Source organism: Podarcis liolepis (assembly GCF_965112155.1).
Source record: "Podarcis liolepis genome assembly, chromosome: 5".
Lineage (NCBI taxonomy): Eukaryota > Metazoa > Chordata > Lepidosauria > Squamata > Lacertidae > Podarcis > Podarcis liolepis.
In genome coordinates, this window is record NC_139556.1 from 48,629,088 (window position 1) to 48,648,780 (window position 19,693).

At 45.3% G+C, this 19,693-nt stretch overlaps 2 protein-coding genes across 5 annotated transcripts in view; one reads left to right on the plus strand and one right to left on the minus strand.

Annotated features, from left to right (window-relative positions):
- The window catches only part of LOC310708168 (disintegrin and metalloproteinase domain-containing protein 9-like), a 33,192-nt gene extending 25,995 nt beyond the window's left edge, over positions 1–7,197 (minus strand). Inside the window, exons 1-4 of one of the 3 annotated variants that reach the window (XM_083506139.1) lie at positions 6,984–7,197; positions 4,968–5,102; positions 1,703–1,803; positions 4–80 (exon numbers count right to left, since the gene is read on the minus strand). In XM_083506139.1, coding sequence (XP_083362265.1) covers positions 4–80; positions 1,703–1,803; positions 4,968–5,040 — 251 coding nt within the window. In that variant the 5' untranslated portion in view covers positions 5,041–5,102; positions 6,984–7,197. Of the gene's footprint in view, positions 1–3; positions 81–1,702; positions 1,804–4,967; positions 5,103–5,243; positions 5,682–6,340; positions 6,892–6,983 lie in introns of those variants that run through there. The other 2 variants (XM_083506140.1, XM_083506138.1) reach the window with 2 other exon arrangements.
- A 2,312-nt stretch (positions 7,198–9,509) lies between these two features.
- LOC310708183 (ATPase PAAT) lies at positions 9,510–19,555 on the plus strand. 2 transcript variants are annotated; one of them, XM_083506189.1, is made up of 6 exons: positions 9,510–9,880; positions 12,913–13,116; positions 14,783–14,855; positions 15,482–15,688; positions 17,121–17,596; positions 18,990–19,555. In XM_083506189.1, exons 1-6 carry the CDS (start codon positions 9,687–9,689, stop codon positions 19,204–19,206), a joined length of 1,371 nt encoding a protein of 456 aa, XP_083362315.1. In that variant the 5' UTR covers positions 9,510–9,686; the 3' UTR covers positions 19,207–19,555. The 2 variants fall into 2 exon arrangements, with proteins under 2 accessions (XP_083362315.1, XP_083362316.1); XM_083506190.1 differs by having other exon boundaries at positions 9,606–11,482; positions 12,494–13,116.
- Positions 19,556–19,693: the final 138 nt, after the last annotated feature.

The window sequence follows — 19,693 nt, forward strand, 5'->3', positions numbered from 1 at the left end:
TACTTATTTTTCTTTAATTTCAGGATATGTGTTCCGTTTCCAGTTTGGATCAAGTAAGACAGCTGATTATCTAAATACTCCTGAAAAATAAATCACATGCAAAACATAATATGCAGTTCTTTAAATCTGCATAAAACCAGCAGTGCCTCTTATCAAAAACACGTTGCTACAGCTTTGCTCAGTTTTCTAAACAGGCAACAAATCTGCAGAATTCAGTCTAGCAGGTCATTGCACACTCTAGCATTAATTCCTACCAATTAGTTCTTTATATTTACCCATTATAATAGATCCTCTGCATTTTTTTTGGGGGGGGGGGGTTACACGAGATGCAGCTGGTGCACAATGTGTCTTCTACTGCTGACACAGCTACAGTAACAGCCTATTCGAAGAGCACAGCACAAGCACATTCAACACTGTGTGCTGCCTGTCAGCTAAAATTATAGACGTAGCTTGCTTTGTAAACCTACCAGGATACAGTGCAGCCTTCAGGAATGACATTGCACTCTTTCAGGCCACTGATCTTGACCAGAGCATTTGGCAAAAGGCATGGTTGACTTATTAATACATGCTGGAGTGCTTCTCAGTATCCAACAAAACAGAAACATGGGAAGCTGCCTTATCCCAAGTTAGACCATTGACTCATCTCCCTCAGTATTGTTGATAGTGACTGTTAATGGCCCTCTAGGCTTTCAATCAGGAGTCTTTCCCAGCCCTAGAAATGCCAGGGATTGAACCTGGCATCTTCTGCAAGCAAAGCATTTGCATTTGTATTTGCATGTGTTATACCACTGAACTATGATCCTTTCCTGGATTCACTCATGCCAGGGAATTGTATTATGCTGGCACAGCTCTCCTTTCAGCTGATCCTTTGCTCTGCTAATGTGGTGGGACATAGACTGGGACCTTAAGTCACACATGCTTATCTTGTTTATAAACATTATCGAATAACCTCCTTTCAAACAAATCTGAAGGAAGGCTTAATAAACACCAGACATCCTATAACCTTCTCCCAAACAAATCACGAGGAACGCTCAGGAAACCAGCCATTTGGAAGCAAATTCAGTTCCAATTCTTATTCAACAGGGGCTGAATAAGGCTGTGTACGTACTCCCATTTTCTCTGCATTCAGTGCAGTTGTCTGAGAAGCAGTGTACATATGACTTTAGTCACAATTCATCTATCCTGTATTTTTAAAATGAAATACTGTGTTTTGATGCTTTGATCTGAAGAAGAAGAAGAACATAGCTGGGTTTTAAGCATGTAATATGTACACAACCCTAGTCCCTGCCAGGTGCTATAGATATCAGATGATACACCTAGGATTCTGGGATAATGAAGAAATTAAGATAGGACTGATAATCCAGTTCCAGCCCTTTACTGGAGGGCCTTATTCAACCTGCTGTTTCCATTTGGGGGCTGAGTCTAGAAGAAGACAACATCTAGCCTAATTTTTGTACTTTTTGAATTATTTGTCCCACCACCCCCTGCTTTGTCTAACTTCTAGTTTGATAAAGAGTTCCAGATAACTCAAACAAGTGGTACAACCCTGTGAAATTTAGTTTGGTCCTAATAATGGTATTGCACAGCTATGGATTTTTTCTTATGGACAAACATGGCTGCTTTGGCTTTTTATTTGCTTTGGACAAGTAGGACACCATACGAAGAACACTAAAGGGGGACAAAAATTGAAGGAAAAACAAACCTTATGAGAATGCGTCCAGCGCTTCACCCTGTCAGTCAGTCTTTGAGGAATTACAATCTCATATGTGGAGGAATGCCTAGAGATCTGATGAGCATACCCTCCTAAAAACAAGGTTAGAGTTTTTCAGTTTGTGTGGAGAGACCAGCCTGATCATGTCACAAGAAGATTTATTTTATAATGCCCCAAAGGATCTGGACTCATCCTGTAAAAGGATTATAGAAAACAAGGTTGGGACCCACAAAACCTTAGCATACTTACAAGGTCAGCAGATTTTCTTCAAGCTTGGCCCTGCCAAGTCCAATAAATCTTCTTATCTCTCTTTAATTTTAGACAATTTCTAGCCTTTATGGTTTATGCAGGATCCACGCAAAAATTAAATGTTAAAAACAAATTCCTCAAAGCCTGCAAAAGGCTTTGTGCAAGATCCAAAGTAGCAGAAGCAGGAGTCCACTAGCACAATGGTGCTTCTCCACCCTCCCCTCCTCTCTACAGCCCTCAGCCTATGTGCCCTCAAAATCTGCTCCAGAGGGTTGGGGCAGCCTCCAGAACAGACTGAGGGGGGCACAGGAGAGAAACTGGGAGTCTTGTTGCACGAGTGGAGTTTGTTTTCCACAAGCGAGCAGACATAATTGGATCTAATCCTATAGTCTAAAGAAGGTTTACAATAAAAAAAAAATGGAATGAAATGAGCAAGTGAGCAAACAGTTGGCAATATGCCATTGGTCAAAAAAATTTTATGACCATCTGAAAACAAAGAAGGCACTTGTTGAACAGGTTATCCAGAGACTGCCCAATACTAGATTCCATGGAACTGAGAGTTCTCTCAACAATTTTTTTATTTCTGACATCCTTAAAATGCCTTTGTGCAAAAATGGGGTGATAAATACGTTAAATGATAGATAACCATACCTATATTTTATCAACATTCTCAGGCACCCCTTACTTGCTTTGCCTATTATTACAAACAGGGTGAGCCCAAGACGTTTTGCTGTCTAAGAAATATTTGTCCCCACCCCCCATGAGCAGAAGCTGCCCAGACTGGTAGCTGTATCTTACTTCAAAACTGTTGATGGGATTGTGTCTTCTACAGCACCTGAGGGCTCCTAATTTGCTGGGTAGTCTGTTTGGCCAGGCCCGTGTGGTGGTGGGCAGCCAGGTGCTTTGAGCCTTGGAGGGCTAAGCCAGACAGGAGACTTGGCCGGGGGCCTGACGGTCTTATGCTGTCATGCCAAGAACACCCTGTGCCTTTCATCTACCCTGGGCTTCAGACAACCTTTGCACAGGTCTGTGCGAGGCACGCATGGCTCAGCCTTCCACTTCAGCTGCCTGAAGCAGCTACCTCTTTATACCTAATGATAGGGCCGATTCTTGGTAAAAAATATCTGTATACTCTGGATCAGCTCCCTGCGGTAGTTTATTGTTGTACTTTGTTTTTAAATTTATTATTGTACATTGTTTTAACTGTTTGTTTTACTTCTGTGATTGTACCCCCAAGTGTGTTTATAAGCTGGTCTCCGGCCGTAGTAAATTATCTATCCATCTTTATACAAAACAGTACAGTGGTACCTCGGGTTAAGAACTTAATTCGTTCTGGAGGTCCGTTCTTAACCTGAAACTGTTCTTAACCTGAAGCACCACTTTAGCTAATGGGGCCTCCCACTGCTGCCGTGCCGCTGCTGCGCGATTTCGGTTCTCATCCTGAAGCAAAGTTCTTAACCTGAAGTATTATTTCTGGGTTAGCGGAGTCTGTAACCTGAAGCACCTGTAATCCGAGGTACCACTGTACATACCTTTAAACTACCTCGGTGATACAAAATTAACTGGTTCACATATTATGTTGGTCACTGGATGAACTATCAACACAAGTTGGAAGGGACCGCAAGGGTCATCTAGTTCAACGCCCCTGCAATGCAGGACTCTTTTGGCCCAACATGGGGCTTGAACCCACAACCCTGAGATTAGACGTCTCAGGCTCTACCCACTGGGCTACTGAAGCAACTATAAATCAAATGTATGAATTGCAGGCCTGACTCACTGGTGTCTGTTCTTACTTAAATATCAGGCAAACTTGCTTGGAAGAATTCCGTCCCTCTATGGTGCTGTATTAATCCTGTTAATCAGTGTTTAAAGAAAGGTTCTCACTGAGTAAACAGCTTTTTTAAAAACAAACCAAGCTTCACATCTTCTAGAAATGGTCTTTGAAATACGAAAGAGTGGCCTTCCCTAAAAACCCCATATCTGACATACAACTTGTCTTTGTTACCTGTAATTCTGCTCACGAAAGGAGTCTCCCTCCCCACTCTGCACCAGCTTCCTTTTGCACACAGAAATGCACCAGGTTCATTTAAAAACAAACAAACATGCTACTAATGAACAGCTGAATGCTAATATAGCAAAAACAGTTTTTAAAGAACACAGGCTACTTTAAATTATGCACACACACCCTCTTCTGCATAATGATTTTTCAAAACAGAGCCTAATGTCAGTTTGAACCATTTCTAAAACGCCACATTATTTAAAGATAAGTCCATCATCATGTGATCTTTCATACCTATCTTATATTACAGCAGCACACCATCCATTCCTATTCCAAATACCACCCCCCAATTTCTTTTTTGAACAATGGGATGTGAACTATTTGATGCGACTTTGTATACCCCTTGCTTCTTCATCATTGTTGATAATTTGACCGCACTTAATTTCCACAATTTCCTAACCAGCTCTGGTTTATTTGGGTTATATTTTACTTCACTTTCCATGTTTTGGCATAAAGATTTCTAGGTTGGTATATATAAAACCTGCATTTGGATTTAAACTTACAATTCAATACATATTACCAAAAATTGATCAGGACCAACACTCTGTTTCATCCTAGGAATCAGCATCCACACTGTTTGGTAAAGATTGAAGAGGGCGGGGAATGTAAACTTTTGCCACATAGTTATATAAATAAGGAGCTTAAACCAATGAATCTTTTGCCCAATATGCTCCTTTTCGGCAAGGACTGCTTCCATTTCAGGAACTGCACCAAGAAATTCTAGCTGCCTGATTCACAACTTCTTCTGAGAGAAAGGAAGCATTCTTAAAACCCTGATCTGAAATGTGACTTTTTTGTTTGTTTTTGAAGCACGTAATAAACGTTTGTGCTAAAGATCACAGCCTAAACCAACCTCCAAGTACTCTGGTTTAACTGATTTGGGCATCATGCTGCCAATGTAAACTTCTAATTGCTTTTAAAACAGACAGAAAACAAAGCAAAACTTACCCATTGTTAGCACTGGTTTTCCAATGCTGGTTAGTCCTAGCAAGATTAAATAATACAGGCAACATTCTGACATGGTTTCTTCCTCCGGCTTCGCTGGCTAAGGTGCTCCAGCCTGGAATGCCCCAGCAATTTCACCTAATGGCCATAAAGCAACAGAACTGAATCTCAGGACGGCAGGCGACTGACATAGTAACACAAGAATTCAGATAACACTTCCAAGGAAAGGGGAAGTGACTCTCTGAGCCAACACTGCAGAAAACTGGTTTGTCAACTTACCATTTACAGGCAGTGTAACTGGAGAAATGCAACCTGTCCACTTCACTGTAAAGATGACAAAACTAGATTCCTCTAAAACTATTTTACAAAGCCCTAGGGCTTTTTTTCACAACTAAAGTGAAAAACATCCGCCTTTTAACCTGGAACATGTCACTTGTGACTGCAGCAAATACAGGATAGCGAGCGGAAAAGAGCCATTAAGACATCCTAGACAGTGTATTATTTCAGAACTGTAGCACAGACACTGGTGGGTGGGGTGGAGATGTTGAAACAAAAGACCAAAAATCCATGTCCAGCAGATTTAGTTTTATTATGAGATGAGTAAATAAAGTATGACAGCAATGCTGTTGCTAAAGTTGCAGCCGTGTACTCAGCTGACCAGGAACTGCACCAGAATGATTTCATTTGCAAGTGGGTCCCCACCCAGCCTTAAAAATATATTAAAATTCCTTTCAAAAGCAACTCTGAAGATGGAAAGTGATATACCTACAATGTAGGAATACTTGGCAGTGAAGAAATGAGTTTTTTTTTATCAACACATTTATATGTTTTGTGTTTGTGTATAATTTCCAACCTGGTGCAGTGATGTGTCACCAGAGAAGCAGGTCCATAGAGCAGCCTAGTCCCTGCCTTGAAGAATAGTGGGGGGAGGGGGGCATCAGATTCAGGGATGATCACTATGATCCCCCCCCCAAACAGTGGTGGTCAATCCTTGGCCCTAGGCTACATTTTACGTACTTTTTCTTAATTCAAAAGCCCTCTGCAACTTCGGACCTCTGACATGAGTAATCTCTCCTGGTAAGTCCACTATGCAAGGAAGAAGAGATAAAGAGATGTCAGGGAAATAAAGAAAAAGAGATTTACGGGGGCAGGGGGGGTAAAAAGGGGTAAGAGAGAAATGCTCTCAGATGCAGTGGCGGCTGACAGATTTCCTCTGAAGTAACACAACCCTCTACAGGGGGAAAAAAGGTTTGTCCACATTCAAACATTATTTAGCTGTTAATTCACCTTCCTCCCATTTGAATTAGACCAAAGTAGTCCACATCCACATGTATTTGACTTTGTATACGAGCGACTTAAGTCTTTCTCGTTCATACCAGTAGGCGTTCCCTTTTGAGTATGTCCCCACCGTCTAATTTGTTGATTCTCTCTTGCTGATTAAGTACAGTAGTGACAGGGAATCCATCAGATAGCTGTGTGCGCACCTTGGGTTTTCTTTTTCTTTTATCGTTGCCTAAGAAGTGTGCAGAGACACACAACTGTAAATGCACTTTCTTACCGAAAAAGGATTCACTTGAGACATTAGGATGGTGGCAACTGTAGAGAGAAATCCATAAACAGATCCCAACAAGGAACCTCCCCCTTAACATAACCCTATTTCATGCTGCAGGGAGTGCAGCAAGGATCATATGGCACCCCTACTTCTGCAGCCAGACTTTTGCCATCACTTTCTGGGCCCCCAGAATTGCCACGACGGCAACATGCTGGGCAGCCAAGCTACCCACAGCAGTGGACATTTCTGAATTCTAATCCCCAGCATCTTTCTTTTCTTGGAGAAGTCTAGAAAGCCATCAAATCAGACTAAAAAGTGAGCGGTGAGAGCTCCCTTACTATAGGCAGAGTTATAGGAAGGTGGGCCATAGAGTTTGCCAGAAATACCTAACTGAAAAAAAGGCTCTTGGCTGTCTCACGCCACTTTACAGCACTCATGAAAGCTGGCAAAATGCTCATCAGCCTTACCTGGAGTCCAACATGGCAGCAACAACTTTGCAAAACCCACCTGGGATTACATCAACTCATTGGTTGAAGACCTATGAACTATACTTTTGCTCCAGCTCACAATAGTAATATGTAAAAACCTGTTTCCACATTGGAAACTGGCATCAGCAAAATTCTCTAGAGGCCAGTGAAGACATGCAACTGAACAGTTCCGCTTCTCCTTTTGCTAACCACAAGCAGGCAGGAAAGATTTGTTTTTGATCTTATGACCGTTTTGTAAAATAAGGGCAGACAGGTTTCACATCTGGGGTCAGGGAGTGGCAGACTGTTCACTTCGTAGAATGCTAGAAGTTTGGAAGCAGTGTTGCTATTCCACACCCGGTTTAAAACAGAACAGCAACGATAGGATAGCATTAAATTGTCTATGTCTGGGAGAAACCACGGTGTTAAGAGGGAACACAACATGTCTGCATATCATGAGCACTGGCTTTTTCTTTTTAGTGGGGAGGGAGGAGAGACACAGGCGGCAATTTAGGTAGATTTGCCTTTGCTGAAATTAGATGTGTATTTCCATACGGGATCTCCGTTGCTGTGTATAATAGTCTCTTTTCAACATAATTATGTGGTGATGATATAAAGTATTGTAAGCCGAACTCTGAACCTCCATACCTGCAGGGTGCTGTGGAATAGTGTAGCCACCACCAGATCCACATCCACAACCCGCACACTTACAGTAGCAATGGTATCACAGGGTGGGAAGGACCATCAACATCTGTGAGACCAACTCAGGATCTAGCAAAACCTGGGCTGGCTCTGCCTTACCCTTTCTCTACCCTCTGAACACCCCGCTTCAGGGCTTCCTGCTGGGAGGGATACACCAGTGGGCCTCCTGTCTGCACATGCAGCAGGAAGGTAGTTCAATTGGGAGAGCCAAGCAGAGGAGCACCTCCACTTAATCCCAGCCAGTTAGGCATAAATGGGGTTTCAATTAATTGCTCTGCCCCCGTGTAACCCTATGCATGTCTAGTCAGAGTTGTCCCACTGAGAACTATGGAACTTATTCCCAGGAATAAGTGTATATAAGACTGCATCCTCATGCTGTGTACACACTATACTGTTTAAAGCATGTTCAAAGCACATTTCCCCCCCTCAAAAAATTCTGCAGACTGAAGTTTGTTAAGAGTTGCTGGGAACTGTAACTCTGCAAGGAGTAAACTGCTTTGGGGTGGGGGGAATGTGCTTTAAAGGTGTGTGTACACAGCCACAGTATTAGTGAAGTTCACTTAAAACATCATTATATCCCATTCCTGTATAAATGTCCTGCTGTTTCCATTCATGCTAGTGTTCGTATTGTACAGTAATGCAAACCTGCACCAGTGACAATACAACTAAAGATCAAGCAGGTGATTTTTTTTAAAAAAAGATTTTATTAGAGTGCCTTTGTAAGCCACTATCTAGTTATACAAGCTTTTGTGGGGTCTAAAGATCAACAGCCGCTGCCTTGGGTCTACTTTCAGGACATGAAAGCTATCATGCACCTTTAGTGATGATGACAACAGCAATGAGAACATCTGCCAAGAGTGAGGCTTGATCCAAGTTGTTTACTCTGTCGCTTAGATATAGCCAGGAGGGGAGATGCTATGAGGACGATCTTTCTTGATTCAAGATACGGGACCCTGGTGAAGTTATGCCTTTGCTTTTGGGGCTACAGTTGAGATCCACGTGAGAGTGGGATGTCATTGAATATATTGAAGACAAAAGTGGGGCTTTCAGCTGGATATTTTGGTTGTGTTTGTTATTAAGCTTATAGAAGTTCTAATATATAGCTTGTATCATAATACAGAAGCCCATCTACAACATGGAGGTGCTTCTATGTAGCTGTAATTCGCCCCTCCAGTTTACATAGCAGGGATATATTGTTTGATATAGTGGACTACACTACAGGACTACCCAAATGCATTTTTCTCTATATATGCACACACAAAAAAGCACGTTGCATTTTGAGAATGCACCGCATCACATTGCAGCCTTGCCCACCCACCCCCCAATTTGCAACGGGGGAGGCTAATGACACTGTCTGATCTGCGTCGTAGGGTTGTCGCAAGGCACATTTTCTGAGACCCCATGTGCAATATGGAGTGGGTAATCCTGGACAGTTTACTGTATTTCCCTCTTCCGAGCGCGAGCAGTTTGCTAAGCGCTGAAAAGCCGAATCTTAAAAAACAAAACAAAAACAGAACAAAATACACGAATGGCATTTCCCCCGCCCCTCACACAAGAAGACCTGGGTTTCAACGAGAATGAACTTCTGTATCTGCTTCTACTGGGGCGGGGGGTGCGCGTGGGGTGAGCGGGGCAGGATACGGCCAAATCTCTGCAACGGCTTCCTCCGTGGTCTCTCGTGAGCGGCTCTCTCCGTTTCACCACTCAAACCAGAGGGAGCCGCGGCGTCGAAAGAAACCCTGGAATCCAGGCTGCGGACAGCCAAACTTCGCCTTTTCTCTATGGCCAGCTTTCATCCTATCATATGCCAATACGTCTACGGAAGGGCGGAAGTTCCTGCGGGGAAGAACCGTCCGGTGAGCCCCGCGATCTTGGGAAGCTGAGTTCCCCCCTCGAGAACCGCCCCTCTCCCGCCGCCCTTCTTCTTCTCCGCTGCCCGCGCATGGTCCCGCCGCGTAGCATCCTCTCGGCGCCCAGAGCCCGGGGGGCTTCCTGCTTGCCATGGCGAGCGGCAGCAGGCTGGCGGCGGTAGCTGGCCTCGCAAAAGCTCCCGCCGCTGGAGGCCCCTTTGCGCCCGCCGGCCGCCTGTCGGCCGCCTGCTCCTGGGAGTGCCGGGCGGACCTGGCGGGAGTCCTGCGCCTCGTCCCGGAGGGGGAAACCGACGCCTGCGAGCCCCTGGGACCCCCGCTGAACGGGTGAGGAAGGCGCCCGAGACTGGGGGGGGGGGATACACACGCCCCAGGTCGCGGGCCTTCCTGTTCTCTGGAAGGAGCCCCGGGAGCCGTGGGAAGGAGGCGAGGGGCAGCCGAGACGTGGCCTCGAGGGGCTTGGCGGGGGGCTGCCCCTCTTCCAGACACCCCCCAACTTCCAGAATGACCGCCAAATGCTGAACAAGCATCAAACAACCACAGAGGCTTCCGCGTCGTGACTCAGCGGGCAGGGTGTAGGTGTGTTTTTGCACGAAAAGGATCCCAGGCACATCAGTTCCCTGCCTTGGAAACCTTGGAGAGCTCCTGCCCTCCAAGTGCAGACCCGCCGCTGTCAACTTTTTCCACATTGAACCCAAACACATTGCACTTGGGGGACCAGCTTCTTAAATTTTTGGCCATATAGTTTGCACGGTTGCACTTGGCGCTGCGACCCAATTTGGATCAATTGGAAGACCAGTGGGTGTAGCAGCAGCCTGGCAAGAATACGCTCTTGTCCTCATTCCACTTTTTCAATCCACCCTTCCCCCTCTGGGGTAGCTTTCTTATTTGCTCTAGAACAGTGGTTCCCAACCTTTTTTGGGGCCATGCCCCACCTAAACATCTCTAAAATCCTGCCCCCCCCCCGTGACGTATAATTCTTATTATTCAAAAAGTGAACTATTCACGTGGAGGAAGCCTAAAAGGCCATTAACTTGGTCTAACTCATTCTTGAATTATCCCCTCCCCCTAAAATACAACTTGCCCTCCTGTGGGGTGTGTACCCCACGCTGGGAACCACAGCTCAAGAACAAGTCCCTTTTATAACTTAGGTTCTGAAGTCTCAGCTCCATTTTTCCATTCTGGCAACCTTGCAGTGACCCTTCACTACCTAAAACAAGGGTCCCAATTTACCCATGGTAGCTTCTGTTATTTTGGTTCAGCAGCTAGGTTTCCAAATCAGGGTAGTAGCCTGCTCTCCGCTGAGAACACAGCCGGGGGCTGCAGAGGGAAGAGGTTCTCCCAGCACTGAACTAATCCACTAGGAGTTCAGTGGACAGCACTGGGTTTGATGGGACCAGTGCTCTTAATAGGTATAAGGCAGTGTCTTGTATAATGTTTATAGGCTCCAAAGCTGAGTAAACCTACTTTACTTTTGAGCAGATGGCCAAAGTTGTAGTACAAGCTTTTGTGGATCCAAGTACGAAAGCTTATTTTACAGTGGCAGTGTGATTGTGTACATGCACCAAAGTAAGTATTATTTCACTCAGTGGGGCTTGCCTACAGATAAGTGTTACATAAAAACTCACAAGACCTTTAGTTGTTTTTGCTGCAACCGACTAGCACAGCTAGGCAGAGAACTCCTGGGTCTTTTAACAGTTTCCTCAGAAATAGATTTTTCTTAAAGGTACTGCTCTCTCTCTGCAATGGTTAGCCGCAGCTACCAAAATCATTCTTTTTTTAAACCGTGCCTATTAATGGTAGCACTAATAAATTGCAGCAGCTACAGTGTTGAACTTAGATCTGAATTCAAGTCCTCATTTTCCAAAGCAGCTCATTAACTGATCTAAAACAATAGTTTCACCAAGCCAATAATGGTCAGATACTCTAGTACAGTGTTTCCCAACCTTTTTTGGGCAAAGGCACACTTGTTTCATGAAAAAAATCTCGAGGCACACCACCATTACAGCCCCGTGACGTCAGCGCGCAGCGTCACGCCAGGAGGGACGCACGAAAGTGTAAGTTTCAATTTTTTCCCCTCCCCCTTGCCTTCCTTCTGTGCCAACCGCCAAAAAGCCAAGAAAAAAGCCAAGACTTTAGGGCAGCAGGTCGACACGGAAGAAGCTCCTACCTAAGGACAGGTGCGACGGCCGTGTCCTCTTCTGCCACACTTGGCAGCCCTGCCTCACGGTCGTGACTCCCACCCTGATTTCTCCCCGCAGGTCGAGCGGCACAGGCAGCCCAATGTGTCCAGCCCAGACACAAGCCCCGCTTCCCCACTCTAGATCCTGAATGCGACCAAGTGCTCTGGACTCCCGAGCAGGGTGGGAAAGAGAACTCGCATCTGGTAGCCTCCGGGCTCCTCGCCTGCTCAAGGGATGGCATTGCAGGCAAGCTGCCGGCCGTCGCCATCGCCGCCCCCTCATGCGAGTGGACCTGCCCGGAGTGGTGGGCCGGGGGAGGCTCGCTCTCTGTGGGGATGTGGCCCGCACGCGCGGCCCCGCTTCCTCCTGCCCAGGGCTGAGCTCCTTACCCGCGATCTCGGTCTCGCGCACGCGGATCCCACTTATTCCAAAGCTCGCGCCACTAGCCGGGGCTCTCACACCGTGCCAGGGCGAGGCGGCGCGGCCCACTGACGTCATCGCGGCTCGCCGCTGCCCTCGACTTCCCTGTTCCCTCCCCTCCCTCGGGTCGCTGTGGTTACCGAGGACTGCAAGCTGCTCAGGCGAGCATGGGGCATTAAGTGGGAGAAGGAAAATTAAAATTAAAACTCACCTGAAGGCCGCCTCTCCGGATATGAAGCTATCTTTCGAATTTTTTAATTTTTCCCGCGGCACACCAGGCAACATCTCGCGGCACACTAGTGTGCCGCGGAACAGTGGTTGGGAAACACTGCTCTAGTATCCTATCATTCAGACATAGAAAAAAACTGTATTTGAACAATGTGGCAACAACAGGGGTAGATCCAGTCCTGTGAGGTATGTCACTATTCTCTCATTTATTATACAGATGCAGAGTTTAAGCTATATTGGTGATTATATCTTACCGTGCAATCCTGTGCACATTCATTCAGAAGCAAGTCTTGCTGTAAGTCCCAGTGGAGTTCATTTGCACAGTGCAGTTGGCAGCCACAGGTTCTGATCTCAATTTAAAATGCAACACTATTCACCAACTAACACTTGTAAGATGAGTATTTTAAAACACACACGCACACACTGTTATGAGCAGTTTGTCATTAACAAAACTTTACTGTTTAGTAACTGGAACTGTCAGTGCTTTGGCTAAATGTATAATTCTAGATGGACTTTCCCACCTTCTAGTGAGAATATTGTGGTTCTTGAAGGACGATTACACAATGACAACGTAGCTCCATGCTTACTGTACTTGCACTGTGACCCGCACGGTTCAGAAGAAATTATTGGTCTTGGCATTGTCAGTGAGGCCCGGAACATGGAAGTCTACGTTGGTGACGAGTACTGTGGAACTGGGAGAGGAGTGAAAGTCTTTACTGGCCAACATGACAGGTCAGTTGTTTTCTCCTTTTTTCTCCAGGTTGCTGACATGTTAGTTTTATGTGGCACACTGAAAGGAAAGAACTATATGCATTCCACTTCACAAAAAACTTTTCTATCTAATCACCTGGAGGCAGCTCCAATGCAGCATAAGGCTAGCGTACTCATTTCTTACAAGAGAGTCAGTTTTAAAATTGCATTTTTTTGAAAACTCAGGCATGACATTTCAAGGAACTGTGGATATATAGGAAGTTTCTTTTAAAGAATGGATGGGGAAGCTGTTGTTGGACTCTCAACTCCCACCAGCCCTAGCCAACATGACCAATGGTCACTGATGATGGGAGTTGTAGTCTGGTAACCTCTGGATGGCCACAGGTTCTCCACCCAAGTTTTAAAGCAAATGAGAGAGTTGTCATTTAAAAGAAAAAGACCCAGTTTGAGATGGAAGATTTGGATATTATATAAACCATGTTGTCACACTGCATAACCAAATTTTGTTGTTTCTCCTTTTTTTTTACCAACTTATGCATTTATATTGCCATGCAGACTGCTTTCTGCTAGTGCATTGAAATGCAAAGCAACATTTGGGATGCTGGTTGGGAGCTACTGTTAAAAGAAGTTCTCCCCTGAAGAAAAAGTGTCTGCATCTGACTCACTGAAGGGAGGAGGATAGAGGGTGAGAGGTTAGCAATGAGTCACTCTGTGGATAGGGCAACCAGCATGCATCATGCCACAAAAGAAAGAAAAGGTTATTGATAGGTAAAACTGTAGGTGTACTGGACGAAGCTGATCCTCCAACTACATGCGTTTCAAGAAGTTTATATGGGAATGACATTGGGACCAGAGCCTTTATTATGCTTGTGCCCCTATGGGGCATAGTGGCCTCCTTACCCCAGCAGTGGAGCATATGCCCACACTGCCCGGGGTGTGGTGTGGTGTGTGGCGTGCGCCCCCAAAGGGGCCGGGGGCCGGAGGGCACCCTCCTGGGCATCACAGTCCGAGGGGGGGCAGGGAAGCTGCCACCAACTCCCCTCCTGCTCTTGACCACCAGGTCGGGCCTGACCCAACGGCAGAGCTGCTGCGGCTCAGGAGGGTAGGCGGCATCATTACTGCCCACTCTCCTGCGGTCCTCTCCCAGGTTAGGTCTGACCCAGGGGCGGAGCTGTGCCCAGGCATGAGCGCTGCGGCCAAGGTGCAGCTCCTTCTCACTCAGAGCCAGGCTCCGATGAAGGAGCCTGCTTTGTGGGCGCCTGTCTGTGCCCCCCCCATCGACCCCCCCTCCGCTACACCTCTGCCTTGCCCTAAGTGTCAAGACGCCCTCTGGACCAGCATGATTGCATATGGGGCGAGGGGATGCCACTGAAAGGACCCAGTTCGTGCATCCATGGAAGCCACACTTGTATATGTGGTTCTCCGGATCATAGTCTTGATACATACATTTTTATACATTACTATGTTTAAATCATATTTGGACCCATCAAACCACTCAAAATATATCAAAGTTGTCGATATTTTCAGTCATTATTTTCTTTTCTTTTCCTGGGCATCAGTGTAAGCAGTACCTTGAAAAACAGCAGTAGGCTAATCTGTGTTGTGCTTCTTGTGAAAAGCTGTTGCATAAAAACTTCATGTTGTTGTACAGAATTTCCACAGCTTGTATTTCTTTTTTATTTTCTAGCAAAAATGACCAGGTTTCATTATACCAAAAGTCACTTAAATTGGAGTGCTCCGCAGCCTCTTGTAAGATTAAGGTAGGAAGTTACAGAAATTATTTCTTAAATTGTGGTTATCTATCTTATTTATTCAAAAAGGCAGCACCAATACAGTGCCATGCTCTGTGTTCTGTTTTGAGTACTGAAATAAAAGGAGGAAATATGATTCCTTTCAAAGAGCAATGAGAGTCTTGTCAGACCTAGTGTTGGCAACTGATGTGATCAGGAATCTCCTGGATGCCTTGCATTGACAAAGTGACCAGTAATCAATTTGAGCCGATGCTGGACCTTAAACAAGAAGCCTGTAGCAGGAAGCACACTGAGATTCTTACTTTACTGTGGAAATTTCTGGGAGAGTATTGAGAGGGGGAAAGACCCACCTAGGCCAGTCCAGTTCTGCAGCAATATCCCAGCCATCAAGTATCTGTGAGATGAAGAGGGGAACCACTGGGGGAAGAGGTGACCTACCCTGGCCTGCCAAAAGAAAAAAAACTAGCCCTCCATCATGGTGTTCCCTAGACAGCAACTCCATAATAATCACCGTTCAAAAAGGTTTTTTTTCCTAGACCAAGTTTACTGTTTATAATCCATAATATTTTGTAGAGATAAGTGACTATTTAACTATTTCATCAGTTCACTCCTGTCTGTCCCCCTCCACCGTCCAGCTGCTGTCCATCCCTGAAAAACAAAGGGTCCTCATCAGTAAAATCATAGTGCAAGTCAAGCCGGTCTGTATGAACCCTGTGCCAGACATTGCTGCGCTAGGATCAGGAATAGACTTGGGCAAAGTGCAAACAATAGTGGAATCTATGGGATCCAAATTATCACCTGGGGCTCAGCAACTCCTGGATATGGTTGTATTTCAACAGAAGGTAAGTTATTATATTTATTTGAAGCTATAGATGAAATGACCATTGTCAATGGTGAATTAGGTGGAGAACGGACATGGGTTCCCTGTGAGGGATGTATGGCATTTGTGTACTGAGACAAATCGTATGAATGCACTTAGTGGGATTTCAGCCAATAAGGGCTGATATTCCCACTGCTTGGAGCGAGGGCAAGATTTGCCTTCTAGATTTCAGCTGTAGAACTAAGCTAGAATAGACAACAACATAGGCAGCCCTTATGTAACCTGCCAGACAAACAGAACAAACTCCTTATGCTGGACTGGGGAGAGGAGATGTGGGGTTAGGCAAGGTGTCTGTCTATGCCCAGCTCTCCCAGCTCCATCCACCTCCCACCTCCCACCAATGAAGTGATGCAAGGGGCATTCAGTTGGCACCAACCTCTCTCCCCCCCCCCCCCCAGAACATGTGAGCGGGAGGGCCACTGGCAGGTAGCAGTGGAAAGCCCCTAAAGGATGCATTCCTAGGATGAGGATGGGGTAGGATTGTGTTGTGGCAAGATCCCACTGCTGTCATACAAAAGCATCAGACCTGTCCTGTCTCACCTTCTGCCATCTCTGCCATGTGCAGCGGGGGCATGGATGTGGTGGCTGCTCTGCAAAGCCTTTTCACTGTGTGCGGTTGGGGGTTGGATGGCACCCTAATGGATTTTATCACTGTGATGTTAATAAGAGATAGGCAGTCCTTTAAAGCACCTCTAAGATCCTTTGGCAAATAGGTAGTGAAGAGAAGAAGAGTGAAAATACTATGGATATCCAGTTGTGGTAGCTTGATTGTATGATAGAAATGGGTCTTCTGGTTTCTCTTTCACCTCCTCTGGTCCCCCATACACCCCCAAAATCCACTCTGAAATGTCCCCCAGCCTTCTGGAGCAGAGTTTGGTGGTGCACAGGGGAACAAGGAAGGAAAAATACCTTTTGCACGAGTGGATGCCTTTTCACGCTATGTTGAATTGCGCCTTATATAGTTTCCTCTGCCTGCTGCCCTCTTCCTTTGCTCTGTTTGCCCACATTTCCAGGCAGTTTTGTTCTTCATTTATTGTACTACAGTAGAGGCTCCTAATGTAGTTGGTTGTCTCCCCATTCCAATTGTTGTGTTGTATACAAAATCATATTCACTATACATTTCTGTAAGCAATATTAATTGGTACCCAAGGTGAACAGGAACCAACAAGGAGAGCGGGGTGCAATTCGGGAGCAGAAGGTGGTAGATATGTGATCAGAAAAGAACAAATGCTCTTCCAGGCTGAGAGGGTGATAAAACGGCAAGCGAAGTAGTCTCCAACCTCACGTTGCCTGTTCGAAACGAACAAATCCAGAGCAATGTCTGATGGATAGGGCGGCATGCATTGGTTTGTTTGGGCTTCACATTTAACTTGTTAACATTCTGTTTCTATTAGAATGGTCTTCCATTTGGAGGCAAGTTACAAAATGTCTTTGGGAAAAACGGATTTGGGTTTGAAAACAATCATACCATTGATGGATTGAAAAAGGTAGTTGATATTGGAAGATTAGACCACTTGCCCAATGGGCCATCTCTTCCAAGAGCTCATGCAGCAGCTGGAATGGCTATAGAAGAATTAAAGAGGCACGCCGATATGAACAAACAGATTCCTAATGCAGAAAATGTATGTGAGACTCCAGGACTTCAGGCTCCACAGCCCAGCTCTGTACTTTCTCAGAATGACTTCAAAGGTTTGGTCTCAACCTTTTTGCAAGAGCAAGGAAGTGAAAACCCAAACGCGCACAACTCCATGCTGCTGTTTCCACTCCTTCAAACGGTATGCGGTCAAGTAAATCGGTTACGAATAGATGAAAGGAATAAGCACTGTGAGAACAAATCCGCATCTGAGGAGGATGGGATTCAGACTTTTGGGTGAGTCCTGACTGCGGAACTTCGCAAACTACTTTTACTTTGGCAATTTCCCTAGTGGCCAGAGGGAGGGAGGGAGGGGGCAGTTGGGATCCAGGTCACCAGTAAATAAAAGCGGGTAGTACTGAATACTGTGGGGAGTATTAGTTCAGGAGTCCCATTGACGGGACAGAAGCAGCTGAGCTGGAGGGGACTCTCCTTAACCTGGGAGTTCCAGTTTCCCCCTTCAGCTGGGGGGGGGGGAATCTTCTGTCCTTTAGAGGCATTGCGTTGGAGGGCTACAATTCTAACTCCGCACTTTCCTGAGAGTAAGCCCCAATTCAGTGGGACTTGCCTCTGAGTAGACCATTCCTTGGAGGCTTTGCTTTTGGGGTTGAGGGAGTTTGGGGTTGAGGGTGAGCAGAGAAGAGAAGAGAAGACAATTTGGGTGGGCATTTCCCCCCACCAGTTTCCATTGCAGTGAACCAATGCTCTGTAGGAATCTTTTATCTTGCTCCAGGGGCTTAGAAAGGGAACCAGGGGAGTGTGGATGTGAAGAGAGGATGGTTTTTACTTGTACAGCTCCCTTTGTCTGAGGTGCGCAGGTAGGACGCCTCTACCCCTTACACAGAACAAGGCAGAAGATGACTGAGGCACTGAAATTAAGGACTGTGACACTAAACACTTCTGGGGTTGAGGGTGCATGTCATAATTTGGATGCTAACTAAAGCTGTGTGCATCGAGTAAACTAGCCCAGTAGGTAGAGGGAAAAAACCTGTTGCCCTGCTGTGCTAGTCAACTAATTGAAGGGACACAGTTTTGATTTTAAGCACATCCTGAGTGGAGTCTGTATAGTACGGTCCACATTTATTCAGGCTGTTTACTCCCTAAGGTGTGGAGCTGCTGTAGTTGTTGTGCTGTCAGAGTAGGCCTTTCAGGTAGAAACTCAGCAAAAAGAGCAAGAGGGCTCCCAGAGACAGGAGAGACAGCGTACTTCCAACTAGGGTGACACACATTGGCTTCTAAAGGGTGTTTGTTGAAAGTTAAGAACATTGCCACTAGCAATATATCACAGCTTATATAGCCTATATTTAGTAGGGGTACTTAAAATGAGAGTTGTCATAGTGATTTGTAGGTAAAAGTAGAAGATGGCAAATGTCTCCTCTTTTTTGCTCTTCAAAATATGGCAACCCTATACTTAGAGTGAAAAGATGAATAGTTATAATTTCTAAGTTTGCCTTGTTAACTGTACAGTTCAGAATTAAATCATATTAGGTGTTCAGTAACATAGACCAGAAATGCACTGACTCAGTGCCTTGCCTTCTGTTGAGGCATTTTAATTCCATGTAGTTGATATGCACAGTCAGTTATATTTTGGGCTGGAGTAAATTATTTCTTGTGTGTCCATTTACTGCAGCTTGGAACAGCAGCCTGTTTTTCTGCACATGGAAAAGGTCATCGCCAGAAACATGGAACTGATGGAGAAGAGATTGATGGACCATATTGATCTGCGTATGCAGAAACTTCAGGAACATCTAGATCATAAAGTTGCTGCGCTGTTTGATTTGGTTCAGAATTCCAATAATGTTTCAAAAGAACATGATTCTGAAGAATGCTCAGATGGGAAGAGGTAAGCAGTCTTTGGGACATGGGACGCTTCAATGTAAGTGTTTTCCAAGGGCAACTATTTATTTTGCAAGCTTTTCAAAACTATGTGTATAAGCTTGTAAATACTTGAGACCTCAGTATTTGTACTTGTTACTGTAATTTCCCCAAGTATTGTACACTAATGTTAGTGTTTGTATATCTGTAACTTGCAAAAAACAACAACCCAATATTTTTTTCGGTTCAGAGATCTTTTCTATATTGACTTAGGACTTATTTATTCATAAACATTTCAAAAAAGTAACTGTTTTTGGGTGTTTGCCCCCCTTTCATTGAACTAAAGAAAAGTTCTCCAAATAAAGTAGTTTGCAGGTTTAACTGTGGTGTCTTATGTCCTACTGTAGACAAGAATTAAATCAATTCCATTTTCAGGCAATGACCAATTTATACACTTCCAATTGACACACGACTGCACCTGCGTACATTGCAGTGACCTGGAAGGGACCAGAACGGGGG